Genomic DNA, 27,960 nt, shown 5'->3' with positions numbered 1-27,960 from the left:
GGGACATACACTGAAAGTGAATTCAAAACCTTTACTTATTGAATTTTGAAGAGTAGTTTTAATAATTTTGCAACATTCTTCCAAGTGATTAAAAACAGCCTGAATTGGGAGAAGTTGGAAAATGGAATTCAAAATTACTGGCCTAGATCTTTCAATAAAATAATTTAGTTTGGAAAAAATTTAACAACCTAATTAAGATTCTGTTTAAAAGTTTTCTGCAGTGAATTAGGTATTGTGTGATAAATATTTTTATAATCAAGACATGGGGCTAGTAACATTTTGAAAAGTATAGAAAACTCTAAAGATGGAAATAATTACCCATAAGTTCACCACCCAGAATTATACATTTTCCTCTCTTCCTCCTCCCATCTCTCTTTTCTTCTTTCTTTCTTCTTTCTTTCTTTCTTTCTTTCTTTCTTTCTTTCTTTCTTTCTTTCTTTCTTTCTTTCTTTCTTTCTTTCTTCTCCTACCTTCCTTCCTTTCTTCTCTTCATAGAGATAGGTTTACAAATATATGACTGAATGAATACATATGTATTCACATGTAAAATTATATCCTAAAAAAATGTATAATCTGTATTTTATATACCACAATATAAGTAAATAAAATATATGAAGGTCATAACTGGAATAACACTGAATTTTCAGTGTTGTATCATAAGGAAATAATATATATTTATAAGTAATAAATATAAAATAAAAATAAAATATAAAAAATATAAACATATCTATATATTTATAAATATAGAATTATTTATATAGAAATATGTAAGCAAAAATCCAAATCAACTTCAGTAGAATGGTAGGCATCCAATAAATTCTAATATTATAAATTAATGCAGAGTCTTTATCTTTCTTGTATTTAGTGTGTGAAATTTTTAATGACAAAACATGCACATGATAAAATTCTTTACTTTTCTATGTTCTCATTATGAACATTTAATCTTCAGAAAGAAAAGATAAATATGGTATTGTGTTAGAAAATATAATAATGTTTTTTAATTATTGTGAGGATTTGTTAATCTGTATATAAGAGTAAATCTTTAAGTAAGTTATGTTATTTAATTATGAAAGGCAAATATCATAGAAGAAATCTTCCATTTTTTAAAAAGATTTATTTATTTATTTATTTGAAAGAAAAAGAGAGAGAGAGCACCCACATAAGTAGGGTGAGGGACAGAGGGAGAAAATCTCAAGCAGACTCCCCGCTGAGTGCGGAGCCTGACATGGGGCTTGATCTCACAGCGCATGAGATCATGACCTAAGCCAAAATCACAGTCGGACACTTAACTGACTGAGCCAGCCAGGCACCCCAAAATCTTCCATTTTGAATCAATTTTTGTTTTCTTTATATTGAACCCAACAATACCATCTCCATGTTTGCTCTCACTCTTTCTCTCAAATTTTAGAAAAGATATACCCACCACTCTTGAGACAATAGCTTTTTTTTTTCCCTTTGGAGTAGAATATGGCTTTTCTTTCCCAGAATTAAAACCACCATGGGTTAAGTAATTTTTAAAAGAAAACCTTAAAGTGAAATACTCTTATCTAAGTAGTATTATGTGAATATTGCTAAAGTAAGAATTATTAATATCTATCCTGTAGGGTAACACAACAGGCAGTATAAATTATGAATAATGTTTATTTCATCCAAGCGTGTAAGTCCTTGGAAGCATGAGCCGCTTATACAGACATTCAGAGATTATGCAGATCTTTGCAAAGTCATTTTTTAATTAATACACATAATCTATAATGCTTTATTTCTTCAATTGCTTTTCTCTGTAATATATCATTTGCATGTTAATTTGTTTTTAAAATTAATAGACACTTTTTATCTAAATTTGAATTAGCAGAATGAATTGTTGGTATTGGTTTTATATGTTACTATAAATTGCCATGCTATATTTGTATAGCATTTTATAATTTACAAAGTAATTGAATATAATATTTTCACACTAATTGGATATGGAGGCTTAATCAAGCTAGGGAGGGATTTTTCTTCAGGATGGAACTCTCATGCTTTTGTTCAGTGGCATGTGTATAGGTATGTACATCCTCCTCTGAAGTCTCCGCCAGCTTCTGTCTTAGTTCCATCTCTATTATCTGAATAAGATTCCATTGAGGGGGAAGATTTCTTCTTTGACATAGATGTGTTTATTCTGCAGTGACCAGAAGCAAAGAGGCTACTAGATTGAGAAGGGACATTTTTAAAATATAATCCTGTAGTGTAAGAATAGTAGACTTACTAGCAGTTCCTTAAAGATACTGGACACCATCTTTGGACCAGTCAAAATAGTCTCACTTTTAGCAATTTAATAATTGTTCTGAAGTACCTTATTACTTGGGCACTGGGATACTGGGGATGAAATGTCAACAAATTCACCATGTGGTGAGGTTGGGCAAGATTCCTCTTCCTGGTACTGCAGGGGTAGAGTGTATCTGTTCCACTTAGTGGCACAGACTCTAGGTCAGCCTGCGATTCTTAAAAGGTTGAGGAATCCCACTGAGATGGCTTAATGCTAGGATCTATTGGTCCTCAAAACATCCTGCCACCAGGACAATCCTGTTGTCACTCAGAGTTGCTATGATGTCGTTCTAAAGCTTTACCTGGATGCCTACTTTAGATGCTATTTTCACCTGAAAAGAAAAATAAACATGACATCCGAATGTGTGGATTTGAGACTTTTCAAGAGATAATGAAGTTACAGTAATCATCTTCCAATGATCTTTTTAGACAGTAAGGGTTCCAAAATGCAAAACCTAGAAATTATTATTTTGAAGTATTTTCTTTCAATTCAAGAGAATGGAATGAATCTGCATCTGAGGCTACTAAATGTAGTAGCAAGCTTGGGATCGATAAGGATGAGTTTCTAAGTAATTGAAGTAATTTCTTTCTAATTACTTTGAAGCAGAGGTAGCACCTTTTAGAGTTGCATGAACAATACTATATTTCCTCAAGTTTTTGTAAATCAGAGTGTTTTTATTTCAGAATTTATCGCAATAAAGATGTATGTGGGTCTGTTATCTCAATTAGTATTTCAAAGTAAGATTGTACTTTGAAAGTACAAATTTGTGTGCCTAGCTGTGCATGTGTTAATGGAAAAATGGCATTTTTCCCATCTGAAAAGGAGTGACACAGATTTACCATCCATAAAAAAATATCATGTAGTGAAACTAATTGCCTCAGTCAGAAATCTAAATGGCTTTGTCGATTTAGAGAAGGATGTTAGCACTTTCTGGCAGCCATAATTGTGATAACAGCCTAACCGAACGGTTAATATGGCTCTTTAATTGCCTAAAGTAACAATACATACTCAAGTGATATGTCATCTCATTTATCATGCTCCATTGTGGTTTATTTGCCTCACAAAACTTTCAACTTGCTTTGAACACTTTTCTGTGAGGCATCAGCTACTGGCTGATTGTTTTCTACCATGCTGTTCTGATTACCACTTTTTAAAGTCACTCCTCCTGCTGTTTCTTTTTCTTCACGCTGGTGCCTTAGCTGCCTGGAGGGCATTGCATCGAGCTGTTGACATACAGTAAATCAGTGACTCATGGCACTCAGCATTCTCCACCTTTGCATCTATTTTTCAAACTTCAGTATTTCTGTGATTTAACCCTTGGGGTGGCTCTTGATTATCCTAGATTTGAGTTTTAGAAACAGCTTGGTGATTTGCTTGGGAAAAGCATCCTTTTAAGGAATTCCGTTTCTAATAATTCAACGTAAGTTGTATTATGTAAGCTTTGGTCGCAATTGATAACTATTCATTAGGAGTGTGTTTTAGAAAACCGAAAAAAATTAACTTTCACAGTTGATTACTAATAAGGTTCACTACCCGTAAATTAGAATAGACTAGGGGCGCCTGGGTGGCTCAGATGGTTAAGCATCTGCCTTCGGCTCGGGTCATGATCCCAGGGTCCTGGGATCGAGCCCCATGTCCAGCTCCTGGCTCAGCAGGGAGCCTGTTTCTCCCTCTGCCTCTCCCCCTGCTCGTGCTCTCTCTCTCTCTCTGTGTCTTGAATGAATAAATAAAATCTTTAAAAAAATTAAAAAAAAATTAGAATAGACTAGAAAAATACCCACGAATGAATGAGAATACTTGGATTTCTCAATGAACTACTCAGAAGCAACTTACAGGAATTCTGAGATATTTCTTTTGGTGATTTGTTTGTGAAGAAGTCTTCATGGCCAGTGTCCTCAATCACCAGGGAGTTTCTGAGATGCTCTTCACTTTTGGGCTCTTGTCCAGTCTCCTTCTATGCTCTGCACTCCCATCAGGGAAGCTGGCACTGCCATGCCCACTGAAACCTGTCCTCTGATCACTTTACTCCTTTATCCAGAAAGCTCTATTGGGAAGACTAAGAGACTCCAGCCATTAGACTGTTTCCTTACAATATTCTAGGCATCTGCTGGGGAATCTTTGTTACATCCCACTGAGTGAGAAGATTTGATGTAGGCAGTCCTGGAATCTTGTGTAACATTTGTAAGGCTTGCACTGTGTAATCCACGTTTTAGGGAGAGTTATCAAATTTGTCACGTTATATGCATCGTTTTGGGGGGAAGCCTGTCTATCAACCCACTTCCATCCCTCCTTTTCATGCTCCCCACCGTACACACACACACTCATGTGCACCATAGACACTTGAAATTCATATCACACATTACAGTAGTCTGAGTTTCCTGGTACTATATAATTTTTAATGCTTATATAAAAGTCAACTTTTTAATCTTACTGTCACTTATTGTTTATTTTCACCACCACTAACATAAAATCCAGAACATAATGTATATTTATTTGTCTATAGTAACATAAATATATACATACATGGTACTAAAATCTTTTGTTCAGTGCAATGGCAGGAATGTTACATTTTTTAAAAGATTTTATTTATTGGGGCGCCTGGGTGGCTCAGTCATTAAGGGTCTGCCTTTGGCTCAGGTCATGATTCCAGGGTCCTGGGATCGAGCCCCGCATCGGGCTCCCTGCTCAGTGGGAAGCCTGCTTCTCCTTCTCCCACTCCCCCTGCTTGTGTTCCCTTTCTCGCTGTCTCTCTCTGTCAAATAAATAAATAAAATCTTTTTTTAAAATCTTTTAAAATCTTTTAAAAAAAGATTTTATTTATTTATTTAAAGGAGAGAGAACATGAGTGAGAAAGTGAGAGAGAGCATGAGCAAAGTGGGGAGGGGCGGAGGGAGGAACAGACTCCTCAATGAGCAGGGATCCCGATGTGGGGCTTGATCCCAGGACCCCAGGACTATGACCTGAGCTGAAGGCAGACGCCTAACCCACCGAGCCACCCAGGCGCCCCAGGAATGCCACATTTTAAAGACAGGAGAAGGGGCGCCTGGGTGGCTCAGTCGTTACGCGTCTGCCTTCGGCTCAGGTCATGATCCCAGGATCCTGGGATTGAGCCCCGCATCGGGCTCCCTGCTCGGCGGGAAGCCTGCTTCTCCCTCTCCCATTCCCCCTGCTTGTGTTCCCTCTCTCGTTGTCTCTCTCTCTGTCAAATAAATAAATAAAATCTTTTAAAAAAAAAAAGACAGGAGAAGTTTATCATCTGTAGAACAATCGTAGGAATGAAACAATCTCAGCAATGATGCTAAACTCTATTCTTTTGTCAAAAGTATTTCTGATTTTAGATAATCCTACCTTTGGGTTTTCACAAAAAAAAAAAAACAAAAAAAAACCAGCTTATAAAAGATGTAATGTATTCTGGGTTTCTTTAAAAGATGCATGTTCACATTTCTGAGTTTGCATTAGTTTGAAACTTCAGGAAGGTCAGAAGCTTAAAGCATCCAGAGAGAGAGGCAGAGTGCAAGCAGGAGTGAGCACGTATTATAATCTCGTCCATTACATGGATCTGGGAAGTTCTGCATTCACATGTAGGTGGAGAGCCTTGCCTTTGTAGGTTCCCCATGTTTAGTGCTAATTTTAGGTTGTCTGCTACCCTCAAGGACTTTGGCTGACCTGGTTTGTGCACCGGTATCAGTTAACAGACTGGGTGGCTGCTTGTTCTAGGTCTGCATCTCCAAGCAGAGATTCACACTGTTGCTTGCAGTCCAGGAGTGGTTGGGAAGTTTAGAGCATCCACTCAGTTGAAGGGTGCTCTGATACCATTGTGGATCTGAGCAAGTCTGTTGTACAACTGGGAGAGGCAGAATGACCTGGTGGAAAATGCATGAACATTGGCATCAGATTTGGGTTTAAAATCTGGCTTTTCCACCTATAGGCTGTGTGACTATTAGTTTATTTCTATGAGCCTCAGATTCCTCATTTGTAAAATGCAGAGCAGTCATAGGGAATAAATGGACTAACATGTCCAAAAGTGCCCGGTATTTGGAAAGTTCCACCACTATGATACAGGAGTGGTGTGAGTAACATCCACAGTAACTGGTTTAGCTTCCTTTCCTGGCGTGATTAGGTAAAACCTGGCTAACCACATTTTCAGACAAAGCTCTTAAAAATCATCTGTTCTATCCCCAGTCAGAGAATAAGTACCTAGAGAAGTTCCAAGCCTGGAGAGGGTCTGAGAAAGAGAGAGAAAGGAGAGGGAGGGAGGGCGAGAGAAGGAGAGTGTTCTTTGGAAGTTGTATTAGTTCTGTGCTTTTCTATATTGATACTCAGCGGCATACAGCTGGTACAATGAGATTGTACACCATTAATTTATTTTTAAAGATTCCTTAACTCGGTGTACACTTTTTCTTTTATCTCATCTTATATGAAACCCAATTAGAGGTTTTAAGAAGGCGATGTGTAATCAATGCTTTTATTCACAGGTGATTTTCCTTGAGAAGCGTTTACAGTTACGCTGCTTTGAAATTTTCATCCGCTTAAACAACAAGAAAGGGACATTCAAATTGAATTAGATTGTCCAATGGTTCCATGATCTATTGACCAAGTGAGGAGTTATGATGCACTTTAATTGAGCCTAAGACTTCTTATATTCTTTTAAAATGCCCTTAGGTTGGATTGTACACAGTAAAAGATAGGTGTTTATTTTCAAAATTGACTTAAAGTATTATTGAAACAATGAGAAATCCAAAGACTCAGGGAATTCTAAAACTAAAAATATCTGCATCTTTTTTTCTTGTCACTGTGCTCTTTGAATAGTAGCTCATAGTAATAGTCTGTGCTGGAAGGCCCTCCGTTGAGGTAACCCATTCATTACGATAACATAGTTCACCTTTTCCTTCTTTTTCTCCAATTTAACTCTAGAGCAAACTAAAGGCCTTGAGTCATTTTGGAGTTAATATATAATAGACCATGATAGCAAGATTTCAGATAAATAGCATAGAATAAAAATATTAAGATATAATATGATTTTTTAAAACTACAATGTAAAATTTGTCAGTAGTTAGCTAGTATTATCTTCAAAAACATTTTGTAAAGATTTTCAGAACTAGTTTAAGTTTTGCTAGTGAAAATAGTCACTTAAAATAAGGTAATTTTGTAACTGTTTTTCTTTTTTTCTTTTCAATTTCAGGGTCAACCTGGTCCTCACGTAAGTGAATTCTTTTCCTAACAAATTAATTTCAATTTAGGATTTCCTCAATGTGGAGATTTTTCTGCAATTTTTTCAAAGGCTATAAAAAAGCTATGAACCAGTAATCATGACACCACACAGTAGAACAAATATTTCCCAGGAGTAAAGCTCTGGGGCCTCTCCAGGGTTGTGTGAGCCACATCAGCTGTTGGGCCAGATGGCAAGTTTAACAATGTACTATCATACAAAGCAGAACTCTTAACTGATCTGAAACAGTGCCACAGGACTTTAATGTAAGATAAAATGACTTAGTGGATGTCGGGCATGAACTGGTTTGCGTTAGGTACTGATTAATCATGTACTAATAATGTTGCCGTAAATCCACACAGACTCTGATTATTGAGACTGTGATCATACCAGCGACTTTTGATTCATTACAGACAGATATTGAATTTGATCTACATTTTCAATATAAACCAACTGCTGAAGACATGATTTATAATTAAATGTGAATGCAGTCAACAGAAAAATCTTTAGAGCTATAAATCATATTGAAGAAAATGAGGAAATTTGAGGAAGGGGAGGAATGTGTAGGAAGATGAAAGTCCAAAAGAAGGGAGTTGTCAGAAATGAAGAGTCAGTAAAAAACAACACACTCAATATTAGTACTGATTGTGGTCTGTAGGAAGCTATGGAGAAGGGAAAGCCATTATTAATGTTTTACCTTTAACACCATAGTACCCATAATTAACATAGCTATTTATTGAGTTCCTCTTACATCTCTTTCCCCTTGATGTGCCAAATGCTATTTTTGCCCTGGATTATTTTGTAAATAAACAATTTTCATGATATCTTTATAGGTCAATATCCAAATTGTTTGTTGTGGGCTAATTCTCATACTAGACCATGAGAATATTATTTATAGTTTTTATGAGCTCTGTGTCTAAGGCTATCTAACAAAACAAAAAACCCCATGTACTCTCATACCACGCTCATGAGAAAAAGTTTGATGTGTAATTAATTTATATTCATATCAGAGAATACTCTTATTATTTGTGATTTCCACTCTTATTTTCTAAGTTGGCTCAATTATTGGAGGGAAAAAAAAAACAGAAAAGAAAGTTGTAGCTTATTTCCTAAATTTGAAACTGCTGCATTATAATGGGATGAAGTAAAAGTAAAAGGTGCTTTGCATGCTTTATTTTATTTAATGCTTAAAACAGCCCTGGGAAGAACAATTTGATACACACACACACACACACACATACACACACACAGAATCAGAAGAGATCCATGACTCACCTGGGGTGACACCATAAAACTAGGGGCAGAAATCAAGTATGTCTGTAAAAACCTCTACCCCCGTAGCACTCAGCTCTCAAGAGAAGACGAAAAGGTAAAATAACAGAGGATAAAAGAAGTTGGGGTGCTGGTTTTGAGATTATTATAATCTGCAACATATTTTAAGTATTAATAGGACCTCTGTCTTAGCTGGGATTACCTCTGCCTACCCTAAAGCAGTCTTTTAGATAAGGATTTGACTATAAGTAATTCTTTGGGGGACAATCCCAGGAAGCATTGTGAGGGAGTAGGGAAATGACACAGGAGAGGCAAGAGGGCCAGAAAACAGATGTATTCCTGAGGAAGCTGTGAGAGACCATAGAGCTTGTCTCAGAATTGCCCACTGAAAAGCCGGGGAAATTGATGTATTTATCTACTAATTTCCCTTGCTCTATTGTTGAGAATTGTGCCTAGGTGTTAACTCCCCGGCACTTCTAGTCTGGCCCAGAAGGTCCAGCGCTCTCCAGCTGCTAGAGGAATGCAGGCAGCCGTAGGACGTGTGGGACCTCTATCCTCACGCTGCCTTGGACGGAGGCAGCCGTGAGGGTTGGCACCTACATCTGCAACAGTGTCCAAGTGCAAGAGTCTTACAGACAAAACAAAGAGGGGAAATTTCAGATATGGATATAAAGACTTGGAAAATGGGACAAAAAGACAGCATTGAAAGCATATTAGTTAATGAGATGTTAAAGAAAATAGCTAAGAAGAAGAACATGTTCATAATAAATCTTGAGTTCACAGCCACAGTTAATGAGCAGAGGAAAGATGATAAACCAGTGATAAACCAGCGTAGGGAGCCAAGAATGGGCAGAATGTGATAGATCACTGTAACCAAGATTTGAAAATATATCATGGCACTTAAAAAAGTAAAGTCTATCTAACTTTCTGTACTTGAAAACGTTGGAACCTTTCAAGGAAGATAGAATTGGCATTTTAAAATGGTGACCTGCTCTGGTTTTCCTTCACCTTGGCTATCTGTTTGCCTTTAGTGGACACTCGAATCACATGATCATTTTGTTTAAAATGTCTCCCGCTTGTCACAACAAAATGATAAGCCATGGATTCAGGAAGAATTGGCATGAGGGCAAATGCAAAGCCAGGAAATAACTCACATCATCTTTCTGTGGCACAAAAAATAGGCAAAGAGTTGTTGGTATGTCCCCAAGGAAAAGTCTTGACCTACCTCTTAACTCTACATCATCATCATAACATTTTTCAAAAGAAACTTCCAATTTTAGATTTTAAATTAAGTAATTCTTGATGGAGTTTTTAATTTAGTGCTTAATGATTATTAACTATGCACTGAGATTTTTATAAATTATAGATGTATCTTGATATACAGGCTCCTTTCCATCTGTATTTTTATATTCCCTACCACCTATCATAATGTATTACTTTCCCAGCCTCTAATCTACTCTTGGGAAATTTCTTCTGCAAAAAGTAGAAACTAAATAGGCTTTTACCTCCAAGAACAAATTTTGTCTATCTAAAAATATGAACACTTAGAAATGATGTAGTAAACGTGATTATCAATATGTGCAGCAGAGTTATAGTATTTTATACAATTATATTTTACATTACCAGTTACCACAAATCCACTTTTTCCTTGAGTAAATTTATATAAACTACACATTAAATCTATTTAATATATATTATAATGTACATACAGTGAATAAGCAAGCAGTGTACTTTTAAAATCTAAATTAGGAAATTTTTATGGATTTTTAAATGGTTGAAAGGTTTCTTTTATTTGTTCAAATTTCTCTTAAAATGTTCATGTTCTGTTTTTTTGTTTACTAAAAATGATTTTATTCACATACAGTGTGTATAGTGTGTACAGGAACTTATAATTTGGGGTATGTCTTCCCTTTTTTTCCTTCAACTTTTTGGTGACTTAAAATGATATCCACTTTTTTTCTTGAAATATGTACTTCTTTAATTTCCCTAATTTTATAAGATTTCTGAGCTAAAATTCTTCATAACTTATTTTTTGTTATTTATACATGTAAGTTTCAATGCAACTAAAGTGCCATATTCCTTCCCTGCTAATACTGCTCCTCCCTTATCCCTGTGTCTTCTTAGCACATATTGTTAACTGTGGGGAAAAGAAAGAGCATGAACATTGCAAAACTTTCTCTTTACCCTCTCTCCCCATCTCCTTTTGCAACTAGTTAAGGGAGGAAAAAAAAGAAGAAAGTTTGCTACTTAAACAAGATTTCTCCAAACAAGTTCTCTTAACTAGTCCTCAAACCCAAGTTTCTCACCCAATCCCTGAGTCATAACCATGTCACCAAGGGATGACTCCTTAGCTGGACTACCTATTGCACTGAAAATCCATACTCCCACTGACTGGGTAGCATTGTGAGAGATACATTTCTAAAATCCCAAATCCCAATTTACAGTGGATTTTCCATTAAGATAGCATTACCAAAACTGTTTCTATTGTACAATAAGAATTTTTTTTTGGTGCGTTAGGAATAGGCTTTTGTGGATTAAGCTGGGAACATAAACCATATTTTATTAGGATTCCTGTGGGAAGATACAATCAGATTTCCAAACAACTAACTTCAAAAAAAAAAAAAAAAAAGAGTTGTCAGTGTTTGAGTTGAGAGATTGCACATCCTTTAAAGTTTAGTAAAGTACTTGGACAGAATTATAATTGGCAACTTGTTATTCATGTGCAAATATTTATGTCAGTAGAGTGTTCTTGCATAGGTTGAACATTCCCGCGTCATCTTATTCACGGTATTATTCAGTGCAAAACTCTTCCTTAGAGAGGGAAAGGCTTAATTCTGCTTCTTTGGTATGATGCCTTCTTTAGTTAGGACTTCCAGATTAATACGGTTTTATTTTGTAGACTGATGGTAAAAAGGGAAAATGTCTATTATTCAGGGAGTTCTTCTGATCATCTTCCAAAAGCTGAAGACGGCCTAGATGGATTTAGCTTAGGTTGTTAAGAAATTGTGAGGACTGCAAAGCTAAATGGCAGGGATAGTAAGAAACTGAATATGAAAATAGGCCTTAGGGAAGAGAGGTGAGTCTTTGCATTTACCTAAATGGGTGAGCAAATGGTTCTTGACGAGGGAAATGAGACAGTGAAAGGGTATTAGGAAGAAAAAAAAAAAAAAGGCAATTCTAGCAGCTGTGGTTAAGATGGGAAAAGAGGCAGGAAAGTGAGTGGAGAGAATGCTGCTGTGAATCTGTTGTATCAAAGGAAATCAAATCCTTGGAGAGGAAAAAGAATGGAATAGAGTAAATAATGTCAGACACGGGGAAAAAAATGGCTGGGTAAGAAGAGAAAAAATTAGTGATGAGAGAGCAAGTCAGGGAAGAAAGGAGGAAAAGAAATGAGAAAAAAGACAGATGGAGTTTGTATTTCAAACTAGAGGTCATGAGAATTATTTGGGAGGTGGGGCAAAATTAATCTATTGAAATGAGTCACCCTACTATTTGTTCATTAATTCATATTAGCACAGTTTAAGTCAATACCTCAAGGATTATTTAGCTCCTATGTACAAGGCACAGCAATAAGGCTGTGAAATTGTGGTGAACAAGATAGACCCAGTCTCTGTTCTTTTGACAGTTCTTTAAATAATAGTAGTCAAGGAGGGGCGCCTGGGTGGCTCAGTCGTTAAGCGTCTGCCTTCGGCTCAGGTCGTGATCCCAGGGTCCTGGGATCGAGCCCCACATCGGGCTCCCTGCTCCGCGGGAGGCCTGCTTCTCCCTCTCCCACTCCCCCTGCTTGTATTCCCTCTCTCGCTGTGTCTCTCTCTGTCAAATAAATAAATAAAATCTTTAAAAAAAAAAAAATAAAATAAATAAATAAATAAATAAATAAATAATAGTAGTCAAGGAGAGTGTTGAAGTTCTCTCAACTCTCGCAGACCCACCATTCCAAGGATGAGTTCAACCCCACCTACAAATCCTGTCCAGCACCTGCACACCTGGTAATCCCCAGGTGTAATGGGGACCTTAAATGTGAGGCATTTAAGAAAACTATTTTCCAACATGCAAGTGACCCATTGCTCTAAGTGTGGTCTTGGTGCCGTGCCTTAGTTCTAATGATTGAGTTTCTGCCCACATTCAGGCACCTCTGTTCTGATAGCTGAGTCCTGGCTCCCCATGCCTACCATTCTCTGTCTACATGATGCTCTTCATCCCAGGTCCTCCTTTTCCTCTCCTCTCTACTACCAGATGTGAGAGTCGAGGTGCTCATGCTCTATGCAACCACAGTGAAATCCCTCTTGCTCACTGCCTACCTGACAGAATCCCACATTTCTATGTCTTTTGATCCTTTTCTTTTGATCCTGACCATTGCCATTTTTCATGCTGTGAGGACATGACTCTTGCCTGCCTGGCCAGACATGACTGCAAGGGAGGTGAGTCAGGAAAGTGAACATTCAGCTTTTTCCTGTCTTGATGATGGAGATATCGAGGGGTAGGATGGAGCATAGCAGCAGCTAATATCCCATATATGTCTGCTGGATAAAGTTGTTCTGTCATGGTTCTGATGATGTAATTCTTCTGACTCCAAAACTTTAAATTTCAATGTGATTACCACTTAGAGACCAACAAAATCTAATTATTTGCCCGACATTTAAATCCTTTGATTTGGCCTGTTTTTCTAGCCCTATCTCTCACTAATTTTTCATTTAATGCTCTGAACACTATGCATCATCCAAACCAAATACAACCATGTTCCTTTTTTTCTCTTCAAATATGTTTTTCTTCATTTGTCTTTTCTTAGAATAGCCTTTTCTCAGAACTGTTTTCCTCTTAGCCCCTAGATATACTCAGTTTCCACACATCCAGATATGGTCACCTTTCATACTTACATGACACTTCTTCCATCAAGATACCTGCTCTCTCTTTTGCTGAATCTCCACAACACTTTATATGTACAGCTTTTTTTTTTTTTTAAAAGATTTTATTTATTCATTTGTCAGAGAGAGAGAGAGAGAAAGAGCACTAGCAGGGGGCAGGCAGAGGGACAAGCAGGCTCCCCGCTGAGCAAGGAGTCAGATGCGGGGCTCCATCCCAGGACCCCAGGACCATGACCTGAGCCGAAGGCAGACACTCAACCGACTGAGCCACCCAGGCATCCCTGTGTACAGCTTTTTAGGGGGCCTAGACAGCGAAGCCAGATAGACTGCAAGTCAAACCCTAGGTTTTCACTTACAAGCTCTGTGACCTTGGGCAAGTTACTCAATCACTCTGAGTCTCCATTTTCCCCATCTGTAAAGCAGAGATAATAATTTCTTACCTCAACAGATAGTGTGAGTATTAAAATAATAGATGTATAACTTTTAATGCAGTGCCTAGTACATGACAGGCACTTAGTAAATATTAATTTCCTCCTTCCATTGTACTTTTTCCTCTTTCTATTGTATCGTAGTCGTTTATACACATCCCTTCTCTCTTGACTACTAGCTTTTATGGTCTCCAAGGGCAGAGCTATGCCTTCTCTCATCTTTAGTATCCTCCATAACACTTCACTTAGTACCTGGTACATAGTAGATGTTCAAAAATAATGTTGGGTTATGAACGGTAAATGCAAGGGTTTAAGGAAAAGGAAGCTGAGGAGGAGAGAAAACTATTAGCTCTTCATGATTCTAAGTATCCTGTCAGTAATACTGTGTGTCATCAATAATGCCACTTAAAACAGGCCTCTGAGGTTTCAAAGCTCTGAGATTTTATTGAACATTTGTCAATTTTAATATCTCACTTCCACTTGGTTTGGAGAGTTTGGATACCTTTGTTTCCTTTTATTATAGTAGTTTATTTATATGACAGGCACTTAGTAAATATTTATATTGATATTTAATATTGATATTTAATATTTGGTAAAATAAACAGATAGCCTTAACCCAGGGCCATACTTAAGATGTACTATTTTAGTTTTTAACCATTTATTTGTAGGGTTCAAGGCTTATCTTTGATTTTTAATAATCAAGACAGTTACAGAAAGTAGTTTATGGTGGTTGTGTTTCAGGCCACATTTCTTAAACAATAACATTCTCCCACTAATAAATACTTTAATAGAAATTATAGAAACTGGTTTTAAAAAACCTTCTCAGGAGTCCATCTTGTACGCATTATAAAGATACAGTGGCCTTTTCTTCATCTCCAATAACTCCATCAGTATGTTCAGTAGAAGGTAGTGAGATAGTGGAACCACTGTATTAACTGAAAGGTACCCCTTCTGTACCAAGGGCATTTCTTTTGCATACAATTTTCAGAATTTCAAAGCCTTCCTCATAACTCTCCTTTGGAGTTGCATGTGAACATAAAGGAGATATAATTCCCTTAGGAATTTGGAGGACTAATGCGGCGTGTATGTTGTAATTCTGTATTACTCAGTGAGAAAAAAATGTAAGAGAAAACCACAAGCAAATACCATCAGACAACTGCACATGAAGGCGTGTGACTTCCATTTGTATTTTTTCAAATGCACTTGAGAAGAAGTAGAAGATGTCACATTGCCTTCCCCCCCAATCCCTTTTTGCTGTTTTGTTGTTGTTCTGACATTGTCACTGCCATTTCACAATATTTTACTAAAATGTAAAGAATCAAGCTGTGTGTGTCTTGTAAGGAATTATTCCCAAATAAAACAGTATATTTTGGGACAATATTTAACTTTCTGTTCATATGTTTTTAATTATATACTAAGCTCCTTCTAACCTAACACTTTAGCAATTCCCATATTTCATGTTTGTGTTCCAGTCCAGCCTTTTTCAGATCATATAGTCTCACTTGGGGGCAGGGGGAGGACATGTACATTCTCCAAGAAATTTGAAAAGCATGTGTCAGTGTGTGCATGTGTGTGTGTGTATGTGTGTGTATGTATAGAAAGTATTTATTTTGCTCAATACATAATAGAACTATCATATTAAACTAGTAATGTATTCATTCCTGAATAAATTATGCTAGATCTGAAAAAGTAGTATCATTCCCCACTATCTGTATTTTATGTGGTGGTTATATGATGAAGAGAATGATTATAAAAGTCTTAACATTTTAGATTTTTTGGTATTTGATTAAGTAATTGGTTAATTGAAAGATTCCATTGTACTCCATATAGCTTATACCTATATATATTTATAGACTTATATATTTATATACTTAATACTATATAAATATAAACTTACATACTATACACATAGCATAACAGCTTATTTATTTTACTATATCCATATATCTTTTTTTAACATGGTAATTTGTATATTGAAATGGTATAATGTCATCTCAATATTTAATTTTAGTTTAAAATTCTTTCCCACTGAAATTAATTGAAGAACTACTTTCTATTGCCAACTTTATGTTTTATTTTCTATCAAATATATTCCTTTTAATTCTGCCTGAATAAAGGTGAATGGCACATAGACTTTCATGAATAATTAAATTAGTCCAACTTTGATTTACATATGTTGAAGTTGTTATCAATCCCTGAACTTACTCATCTTTGTATCTCAATTTCTTTATCTGGTGTTGATATATATATAAAATGCACAATAAATTTTTATTGAATAAATGTCTACAATTGGGGCGCCTGGGTGGCTCAGTCGGTTAAGCAGCCAATTCTTGGTTTTGGCTCAGGTTGTGATCTCAGGGTCCTGAGATTGGGTTCCACACTGAGCATGGAGTCTGCTTGTCCCTCCCCCTCCCCCTGTGTCCGTCCCTACTCTCTCTCTCTCTCTCTCATTTTAAAATAAGAAAATAAAATTTAAAAATATAAAATAAATGCCTACAGTTAATAATTCAGATTTAAAGATAATTTTATATATATTTAATGATGAAAAGACTGAAACAACTGAAAATATCAGCTTTTAGCAGTCTGTTTTTAAAGGGAGCATACGGAATACACTGAGTAGAGTTAAGGGACTGGGCTACATGGGCAGACGCCTGCATTTAAATACTGGTCACTTACAAACTGTATGACTTTGGGCAAATTATCTGTTTTCCTTCAGTTTTTCAATGTAAAATAAAGATGGTTGGCTTGACTTAATACACGACTTAATGAAGCATTTAGAACAGTGTATGGCACGTGTGTTATTATTCAAGTCCTATTTATGCACATGTAAACATCTGCATACAAACCCTCTTATATGAGCACTCACACTGAGACAGCCATGACATCATATAACCCTTATAATGGGACCTCATCTGCTGGATAAACATCCAGTAGAATAATGGCCTCAAGTCATTATAGAAATTTAGGTTAAGTAGTTCAACTTTAAAATTAAGAAATTCATGAAAAGTGATTATCACTGTTAGAGATGATTCTAGTATAGGATTCTCTAAAACAAATATTTGGTGTACACTTGTGTGTCTAATTCTTTCCAAAGCTAGTGAAGAGTTTTAGTTAAAAATATTACTCTTCAGTGAAGTAAAATTAATTCACTTTGAAATGTTTCAAACTTCAAAAAAATTTATGAATTTTCTCAAGTAATATTATATAAGTGTATGTAATTTCACATATATGTTTTTATGGATTCCTTGGCTTGACAATTTTGATATCCTAACCAATAGTCTTAATCGGCTGAATTTATTTTCTCTCTAAATATCTCCAGTCATATTTAGGTGATACCATGTTTTAAATATAGAATGTATTTATTGCGCAATGTGGAGATTAAAATGGAGGAATGCTATAAGATAGTAGGTAGAAAGATAGCTCCAGAAACATTTTATTCTACCTTCTTTCTTTTGGGTAGGCCACAATTAAACTTAGTTTAAATAATAACTACGGGAGACTACTACCTCTCGAAGTTAATGTGAGCCTTTACACTTCAGGTTTATTTTTTTCAAATGGTCAGTATGTTCAATGCTAATTATTTAAGATTTAGATCAGGCATAATCTATTGTCATAATTCACTTTCAGTAAATAGTCTTTCTATAAAAAAATACACTGAGGGGCACCTGGGTGGCTCAGTGGGTTAAACACGTGCCTTTGGCTCAGGTCCTGATTTCAGGGTCCTGGGATCGAGCCCCGTGTTGGGCTCCCTGCTCAGCGGGTAGCCTGCTTCTCCCTCTGCCCCTCCCCTGCTTGTGCTCTGTCTCTCTCTGAAAAATAAATAAAATCTTAAAAAAAATACACTGAGTTGAAAACAAATCAAAGGTGATGCATCCTTAATTGATATAGTTGAATAAATACTGAGTATCATTTAGTAAGAATAGTTATGACACACTTCCCTTGAAACCTTTTACCTGGCAACCTGAACTATGGAGCTATTTGGAAAAGAATAAACACAGTGGGGTTTTCAGTTTCTGAAAGAAATCTTATCCTTGCAATAAACTCAGGGCTACCATTTACACTCATGCAGGTTGTGTACTGTGCAAAGCTGTTCAGCAAAGGGACAGGGAAGGTCTGAAATTCAGATCGTGCTTCATTTGCCAACCTATGAGCTCTGGAATGGGGCTGCATCTTCCTGGAGGAAAGCCTTCTTATCTAATTAATACAGTCTCAGCGTGGACCATCAGGACCCTGAATGAAGTGCAAGCAACTTACTCGAAGAAAACTAATCAGTCTTAGTGGTGGGCCTCAGGATCTGAGATGAGAACAGTGTGTCCAGGAAGAAAGGTAGAGTGGGCAGTAGGCATCGTCCTGGAGAGAAGCCACAGCTAGGTGTGCAGTAGACAAGTAGCAGCTGAAGTTGTGGAAAAGAGTGAGATGCCCAGAAAGTGTATATCGAGGGTAAGAGAAGTCATGGGTGGAGGAGGGTTAGTTATGAAGTACAGAGAGAGGGAGGAAAAGGGAGGTCTCCTACAGAGAAACCCCCAAGACAGTGGAAGACCCAGAAGAAGGCATTGCCAGAGAAGCTAGAGGAGAGCTGTCAGCTCTGTGAACTCTAGTCACAGGGTTTCCAGCTATGAGGTTACTTAGCAACTTTAGTGGTCTGATGGTTTTCAAAACAATATTGCCATGGTTTTAGGAATGACTCAGTATTGAAAATATGGGGAGATTAAAAATAGAACATTCTTCCTAAAAGTTGGGAGTCACAGGCAGGAGGCAGACAGGAGCCAAAAACATCTGTCCATATTTGAGGTGTGAGAAAAGATCTTTAACTGAGTAGAGTTCATCTTCAAGAGACTGTGCAAAGTTGTTTTATTCCTTTTACTATTAGTCTTTACTCTCTGAACTAGAGTTATGAGTCAACAGATGAGAAATTATAGTGACCCCAAAAAGCACAACTTCTAGCTGAAATCAAATATATCCTCATAAACATTCACTGGAAGCATATTGGCCATACAAATATCTGTGACTTTGACAGTCAGCAGGCTATTCAGGGAATACTAATTTTGGCTCTGATAACTTCTTAGAGATCTCTGTTGCAGGAAACCTGATACTATATTTATTGACACTTACCATGTATAAAACACAAGACTACATTTGAATTAGGAAGAGAAGAGTGGAAGGAAATAATATTTACAGACCATATGTTCTTTTAATTACTTCCTGCAACTCCCATATGAGGTAAATATTGTTTGTTCCATCCTACAGATGCAGAAACTGAGGCTCAGAGAGGTTAAGTGACCTGCCAAAGGTCATGTTTTAGTACGTGTTAAGGTCTCCAAAGGCATTGTTTGTTGTATTTCCCCAAATACCTCTCTTCTTGCCCTTAGGAGCCCTGATAGCTTAGTATGAAGCACAAATCTTATACCTAGCATGGTGGGCTGAGTTTTATGAAAGAGTCACAAGTGCTTTAGGAATTCAAAACAGGGAAAACATCTCCAAAAGAGGGTCAAGTAAAGCTTAGGGAAGAGAAATCACTGAGATGAGCCATCAATGATGGGCCGTAATGACAGTGAGATTGTAGAGGGGTGGAGACAGGATGCTTACTGGACTAACATTTGTACTGGGACTAACATTTCTTTTAGAAACTCAAATTTCTGCTATGGTTATTTATTTTTTTCCAAATAGCTCCATAGCTCAAGTTGCCAGATAAGAGGTTTCAAGAAGGTGTGTTATAATTATTCCAAGTCTAATGATAATTAAGAATGCTTATTCAGTGGAAAGAATGGCATAAACAGAGATACAGTGGTGACAGCTGTGAAGGGTCTTCTGAGAACACCTAGTATTCAAGGCTGACTGGAGGACAGGATCCTCATGTGGGGAATCAGGGCAGGGGTGGGAGAGGGGATAAAAGAGAAAAGAAAAGTTAGGAGCAGATCATAGAGGACTTTGGACATAGGCAGAAGTTAACACTTCATTTGGTGGGAATCTGAAGCATCGCCTAAAATAAAATTTTTAATTATGTAACTACTTCTTTGGGCAATTTTCAAACATACTCAAAAGGAAAAGAAAATGGTATCATAAATTGCCCTGAAACTGTTACCCAGCTTCAAGGATTATCAATGGCTGGCTAATCTTGTTTCATAAATCCCTTTCCCTTGTTTTTCTTGTTTTGTTTTGTTTGCTGATATATTTTTAAAAGCAAAACCTAGATATCATGTCATTGCATCTGCAAATACTAACATACAAATCTCTGATAGGGCCTTTCTAAAATAAAACCATCATTTCATTATCAACCCTAATAAAATCAACAATAATTTCTTATTATCATCATATTCAAATTTCCCTGGTTGTCTCAAACATGTCTCTTTATAGATGGCTTGTTTGAATCAAGATCCCAAACCTGGTTGGCATTTAATTGCTATAACTCTTTGGTCTCTTTTACTGTCTAGGCCTCTTCTCCTAAAAAAATTTTTTCACGTCACCAATTTTCCCACAACAGTTGATCTGTATATGGAATGCCCCACGTTCTGGATTGATCTAATTAAATCCTCATGGTGCTGTTTAACTTGTTCCCCTGTCTTCTGTATTTCTCATAAACTGCAAGTTCCATTTAGAAGTTTGATTAGGTTCTGGTTCAATTTTTAGGAATAATCTCTTATGAAGGTGTAGTATACTCCCTTCTTCATTGTATCAAGAGGCAGGTAATATTCTTTTGATCAGCAGGTCAAATGGTATTGGCCTGATTCCCTGCAACCTATCCTGTAACAGCTTTTGCATCCATGGAGGATTGTTGCCTTTAATGACGTTTTCATTGGACCCTTGACAGTTTTGGGGCTGAGGAATATGTTCAGGAATGTGCTTTAGGAAATCTAATCTGACAAAAGTATGTAGGATGGAATAAAGTGAGGGAAGACCTGGAGAGGCTTGTAGACTATTCTTGTTTTCCAGGAATAAGGATGCTGGCAACAAATATGGAAAGATGGATTCAAGGGCTTTTGTGGAGAATGAAATCTCTGAGACTTGGCAATAGATTCCAATTGCCGAATCAAACATAACACTGACCTTTTAGAGTTGGAGGAGTAGTGGTGTGTTTAACAAAAACAGGAAGGTCAGGAGTCATGAGTGGCTTGCAGTAGAAATTGAGAAGTTTGGTTTGAGAATGATGAGTTTTAGCTGATGATGGCGTATCTTGGCTTAGACATCTGGTGAGCAGTTGGGAATGCAGCACTGCAGCCTGGAAAAGAATTGAGGACATGAGTCAGGTAATAATTAAAGCCTTGAGGGTACATTTGATAGCTGATGAAGGGAGTAAAGTAAAAAGACAAAAGGTTTAGACACAAATTTGGGCAATTGTGACATGTTTGGGTTTTGTCAACCCTTCCTCCCCAAAGCTCTGGTTTATTTAGTTTTAGTTTAGCCCTTTCCAGGGTGACTCCTTTCCAGGGCCCCAAAGACTGGCTCAGCAGTTTCTCTTCTCATAGCTTAGCTTTCTTCTTCCTAATGGAAAGAAATGCCCCCAAGACCAATATGTATTTCAACTCCTGTTACTTTATTTTTCCTAAAACCAGATTATAAAAATATGACTTCTACTCTGCTACCTCCCTTCTCTTTCCTCAAATCCAATTTTCTTTCTTTCTATGGCCAATCTATTATTAAACAAGTTTGATGGAGATAGTTTGAGAAGATAGGACCTTAAAGTGAGGGAATAGAGGGCAAAAGCAACTTTTCTTCCCTTTAATTTTTGGGGAGGGTGAATGGATGTGTTTGGAGAGCAAGGGGAAGAACCCAAGAGAACTGTATTGGTTGAAAAGACATGAGAGCAATGATACATAGCAGGCAAGGTTGGGGAGGAGGCATGGATGCAAAGGTACAATACCACCTTCGTTCCACAGAGAGAGGAAGTGAAGCTACGGAAGAATCTGGAAATGGAGAGCATGGTAGTTGTAGAAGCTTACATGAAAAGCTTTTGATCTTTTAGTCATCAACTGAGAGTGATAGAGACTGGGCTTCTAATTTGTATGAGAAGCTTGAGAATCATAGACAAGCCCTGAGATTCAGGCTCTTCTAGTCTCATTTGACAGTTGATTGTTTTTTATTCCTTCTCCATATCTCCTTAGACTCAAAGAGATATCTATCCTTATCCCTGTGTTGTGCTCAGTTGCCCTTCACAGAACTGCATCGTTTTATAAAATACTATGAATGAAGCAAAGAATCAAACTGACCTGCAAACCAGGCTTTCTTGAGTAGCCTGGGCAAAATTATGTTGGGACAATATATTAGGAAGCATGCTGAAATAAACTATTGTAAATTAAACCCAAGGTTTAAAGATGGATATACCTCCTTATACATTTGAATTCTATTGAGGAGGGTAAGAGTATCATAGGATAGCTTACACCATTAGCTGTGAAATCACAGGGGCTACTGTGGGCATTTAGAGAGCAAGTTGATACTTTCTTTCAACAAAAAGAATGTTTAGGATTCCAAGTCTTTCACCATGGAGTTCATTTTATTTGACCTCTTAAAAATAAGTAAAAAAAAAAAAATACAAAGTTAAACAAAAAAATTTTAGCAGTCACTTAAAACATTTGGATATAAGGGATGAGGCTAGAGAGAAGGGAGCCCTTGGTTTTGATTGGCAGGAGCAGTAATTTGGCTGTATTTAATTTGTATTGTGTTAGAAAAGAAAGCCAGAGTGAGCTTCCCTGATTCCTGCTGTTTTATAAGCCCTTAACTCCATTGAGCTACATCAGTCTTACTTTTGAGAGTCCTTTTTAAATGTTTAGTTTTTCTAAATTTTCTTTTAGTGCTAGACCCCACTAATTGCTTCCTTATGGCAGCTGCTTATGATTTAAGACTGATCGTGGGCACATATAGTCAGTCCCTTGTTCAGGGCTTGAACTGACATCACAAAAGAACTTAAAGTTACGATCTCACCACAGAAAATGCCCAGAAAAGAATAGCTGTAAAAATTAGTTTTGCAATAGTGGGGCTGGTTTTGATATTTGAAATTTCTGTTTATACCTACCCCCTTTCCTGCTGGGTCTCTTTTAATCTTCAATGCAAAATGAAAGGTGTAAAGTCTGAAGCTATAAATCTGTTTATGGCTATAATTCCCTTCCCTGGTTTAGCAGAGTTTGACACTATAATAAACACGGCTCTTCTGCAACAACATTGAATCTGGTTCTTGTATAATTCTTTATGTGTTGCTGCTTTGAACACCAGGAGTTTTATTGCATTCTTTTCTTTCAGGGTGTTTCAATTCAGCAAAAAATTGATTGAGCACCTACTATATGCTGAGGGCGACTAGGTAGTTCTAGGGCCTAAAATGTAGTCTTGGTTAGTCATTAAAGTAATGTAGTTAAAACTGCAATGAACTGTTTTTGTCTTGCTTTGGTTTTTTTTTTTTTGGTAATAGTTCCTAAATATCGAGGTAAGCTATATTAAACCTTGTATTCTCCAAACATTTTCAACCAAACCCTAACATATTTCTTACCACATGGCCTCTTGATTTTAGGAAATCAATTATGTTTACCTTATTTATCCTCAGGTCAAATATCTAAGAAAAAAATTTTATTTTATGTTTACCATAATTAAAATATTAAAAACATTAACTGTGTTCTTAATAATCACTAATGTTGGTCAATCAGGCATTCTACAAATTGTTTCATGGACAGCGTTTTATGTTAGCCAAATAATAAGCTTTGTTTTCCCAATTTTACAGTTGAAGAAACTGAGGCTTTAAAAGTTTAATTAACCTGCCAAAATTCACACAAGTGATCACAACCAGGATTTCAGTCTGAATCTGTTTGACTCCAAATCTTGAGCTCTTAACCACCAAGACACTTTATGTAGTTTATTTTGAAATAATTTCTCCAAATTATACTTTTGCTTTTATAAAATTTTTAAAAAGATTTTATTTATTAATTTGAGAAAGAGAGAGTGAGAAGGAGAGAGAGAGAGTATGAGCAGGGGGAGGGGCAGTGGGAGAAGCAGACTCCCCACTAAGCAGGGAGCCCGACACGGAGCTCAATCCCAGGGCTCCAGGATCATGACCTGAACTGAAGGCAGACACTTAACCAACTGAGCCACCTAGGCACCCCTATACTTTTGCTTTTTATTTTTATTCTTTTCTGAAGCATTTAAAAAGAAATTACATGCAAACATACACACACAGACACACACACACAGATCTATACTTACATATAGGACCTCCTACATTTTCATGTCAGGTTTTCCATAAAAAGTTTAAAATTTTCACATTATCTGTTGAAGTTATTTGCAAAGTTAAAAGTCTATGAAACAAAAAAGGTGATTTTAGGAAGAAATGTCCCTAAAAATATATAGTATGCTAGTAAAACAGAAAACTATAGAGTTCAAGGTTTTAGGTATATACTTGGAAGAACACACGTTCACATTTTAGTTAGAAGTGAGCCTAAGCTAACTGCATAAAACACTTTACTCAGAAGTATGGTAGATTTATCAACATGTAAATAGCTAGGGTCCTTATTTTTCAAGTGAGCACTGGATTTTTCCATTGTTATGATTGTATCCATTGTATGATTTTGTGAGTTTCAGATACCTGCTAAAAACTACCAAATTCAATTTATTCATGAATGTTTGGCTTAAGAGCATCTATCTCATTGGCACAATAGGCCAAATTCATGATGCAGTGAGAGAGTAGGGAGAAATCTTACCATCTGTATAATTGAGGCTTTTATCCTACTTGAATAAGGGAAAATGGGATATTCCCTGTTTCCTAACTCAGTAGGAGACTGTGAACATTGATAAAGTAATGTTTGCAAGAATGCCTGAGAATGACCAATGCTGTAGAGTTTGTCTTCCTTATCCTTAAAAAACTAGGGAAATTACAGCTTTTAAATATAGTAAGCCCACGTTCATCATGCAGTCTAAAAAGCAGAGGAAGAAATGTAATAAAGGGGCACTTTATTAATAAGTTAACACAGAGGAAGGATGGCTGCACAGTATGGCCACCATACGTCATCTGTGCTCCTTTTACCCAACAGTGACGATAGAGAATTTTCTCTCTTTCTCAACTACTTCTGATTGGGCCGGCCAAGGCTGCCAACAATCAGTTTTGATTTGAATACCCCTAAAACCAGATTTAAAATTCTATATGGTTCACTTGGCTCTGGAGTTCCTGTGTTCATCAGAGTTGAAGCAGGGTAGGTCAACCATTTTCTGTTAATGCACTACATTGTGAACTTTCAAATGAATCACCATGTTGGTGATCTGTCAATGGCTCTCATGTCCATTCCACTAACTGGTCTTGTTGGTTCTATCTCAGAAATGTCTTCTGAATCTAGAACTTTTCCTTTGCTCCCACGATCATCTATCTCCTGGAGCAAGGCAACAACTTCCTAAGGGTAACATTCCATGATCTCAGAGTCCCATAGAGCACACTTGATCTTACCACTCCCTTGTTAAACTGATGACAGAATTTGGCCCAGGGACTTAGGTATTACTAGCCAACCTTCCCAAATCTCACTATTCCACATTTCCACTCCTCACACCACATATGTTCTTACTCCCCTGAACTCCTTGTCTTTCTCTGATAGCATGATATTTTTTCACACTTAGCATGTTCTCCCCTTCCGCCTGAACTGCTTCACCCTTTCCCAGTCCCCTTTATCTCTGGCCAACTTTTAAGAGCCAGTTCCAATATCATCTTTGGAACTCCAGTTCTCCCACTTTCTTTTCTCTCTGTACTGCCACAGCACAGCATTCATTCCACTGATTACAATTATGGTTACATATCCCTCCTCCAGACTCAGAGCACATTGACTGGCTGGTAGTTGGCCATAAATGCTTAGAAAATGAAACTTGCTGGTCTTCATAAGTCTATGGTAATGAAAAGATTAATCAGAAAAAGGGTTGTTATATTTCAAAAATGAAAATGATCTACATTTTTCTGGGATAAAAATCATAGCTCCATTCTTATTCCAGCATCTCTGGCTGCCAAGAATATCCAGGGTTTGCTCTTTTTCCATTTTTTTTAACTTCTAGCAGAATTTAATTTTGTTTTCATGATTGCCATCTATAAAAAATCATTCCCCCTTTAGCCTTTGCCATTCAATGTAGGCAAATTTACAGTTCTAGTGAATGAAAGGTCTTAATTGAGATATCCAGGCTCCATGAATATATCTTTTCCAGCTATATTTCAATTACTTTTATGCAGGTTGAAATCCAACATTTTACTGAATCTCAATTATTGTGCCTCTCATTCATAATGCTTTTAGTTTGGCTTTATAATTTAATTGAAATAGGTAATAGAGCATGGAAAAAGATCTAAAATCTTAGTTACTTGGATAGAAATAGATTTGGGGAGACTGAAATTGGTATAGGCCAAGATCCACATTAAAGTCTTAGTACAAACAGAAGGATTGTTGCCATAAATTCTGAATTTGAATAAGGGCTAATTTGAAGTTTGCCACTGATATTTATAAATACTTTGGTAGTAAATTAATAACACTCTAACAACACTCTAAAAGAAATGTTCCAACTACTGACCAAGAACACTAATAATAAAAACTTTGTTAGCACTTTCAAAATTTATGTAATTAGGGCTAATAAGATAAAACTAATTAAAAATAATCATTTCAAATATTCTTATTTATTTATTTAAATGGACATAATAAAAGATCTGACTCCAATCTACTGGACCAGACCAGAAGGACAGGAATCCCAAGCCTTACATAAAGAGTCATAAATAATGACTCACTATTCCCTTATTTATGACTACTAGTTTTACCATATTTACTTATCATTGACCTCAACCTTGTTTTAGCAACAGTTTTATTTTCAAATAGTTACCAATGAATCACTGATACTGATACCTGAACAACAGATATGTCCACTAACTATTAAATTGTTAATTTGGTGCAGTTGGAAGCAACAAAATGCCATGGTAAAATATACTGTAATTCAAATATTCATTCATTTAAATTATTGCCTATCCTTTAGTTAATATCAGTCTAAGGACAAAATAACTTAGTTACCCAGCTTTAATTTTAAAAGTTAATAATCAAAAAAACCTTTCTTTCATTTGTAATATTTTGACCTAGAAGAAAACCATGGCTCCCAAATTTTAAAATACTATCTGTGTTTACTAAGGTCGTCCACGTTTTCCTTCAAATTCAATCCATATTTGCAGTGAAGAGGATCCAATTCAGAAAGAAGAGTGGGATTTCAGTCAGAGCAGAAGAAAACACCTGCCATTAATCCCAAGAGCACAAGTGGGGTCTGGAGTGTCCGAAGCAGCCGCCACAGCTGTGAATGGAGGTTGACCTCTGCTTCGGTTCTGTCTTGAGCTGGCAGGTGCCAGGACGCCATTCTGTCTGCGCAGAAACATCCCCTTTTGAAGCAGCAGTATTTTATTGCTCAATTGTGAATGCAAATTTTTATGTGTTCATGAATTAAGGATCCTTGCTTATGGCAAGCTGTCTAAAGAGGTCTAGTTTTCATATGTGGCTTTGGCATTAGTCATTGGACTTTGGGGAAAAAAGTCATCTCTGCTCCCCACTGTAAAATTGTTTTAGAAAAGCTTTGACCTCAAACATGCCATATAACCTAATAAAGTGCCTTTAGAGGACTGGTACAATGAGAGGCTTGGCCTCTGAAATCTCACCAGCAAAAGCAAACTAAACTTCAAAGAGAAAAAGCTTTTGGGGGGAAAGGAGTGGGAGCAGGGGAGGGGCTCCATAGTAACTATAAGTATCTTTATAGTAGCTGGATTTTCTAGGGGAGTTTTTCTTTTTTCTTTTTTTTTTTTTTTAAAGATTTTATTTATTTATTTGAGACAGAGAGAATGAGAGAGAGCACATGAGAGGGGAGAGGGTCAGAGGGAGAAGCAGACTCCTTGCTGAGCAGGGAGCCCGATGC

At 36.7% G+C, this 27,960-nt stretch overlaps 1 protein-coding gene across 1 annotated transcript in view; it reads left to right on the top strand.

The window, feature by feature from the left end:
- Nucleotides 1-27,960, top strand: part of COL25A1 (collagen type XXV alpha 1 chain) — a 465,144-nt gene that overhangs the window by 270,531 nt on the left and 166,653 nt on the right. Inside the window, exon 5 of the mRNA XM_078069067.1 lies at nucleotides 7,488-7,505. Within this exon, the coding sequence (XP_077925193.1) occupies nucleotides 7,488-7,505 (18 nt within the window). The remainder of the gene's footprint in view (nucleotides 1-7,487; nucleotides 7,506-27,960) is intronic.

Source organism: Halichoerus grypus, chromosome 3 (assembly GCF_964656455.1).
Source record: "Halichoerus grypus chromosome 3, mHalGry1.hap1.1, whole genome shotgun sequence".
Taxonomy (NCBI): domain Eukaryota; kingdom Metazoa; phylum Chordata; class Mammalia; order Carnivora; family Phocidae; genus Halichoerus; species Halichoerus grypus.
The sequence above is the reverse complement of the archived record's forward strand: the minus strand, read 5'-3'. Positions and strand labels throughout refer to the sequence as shown.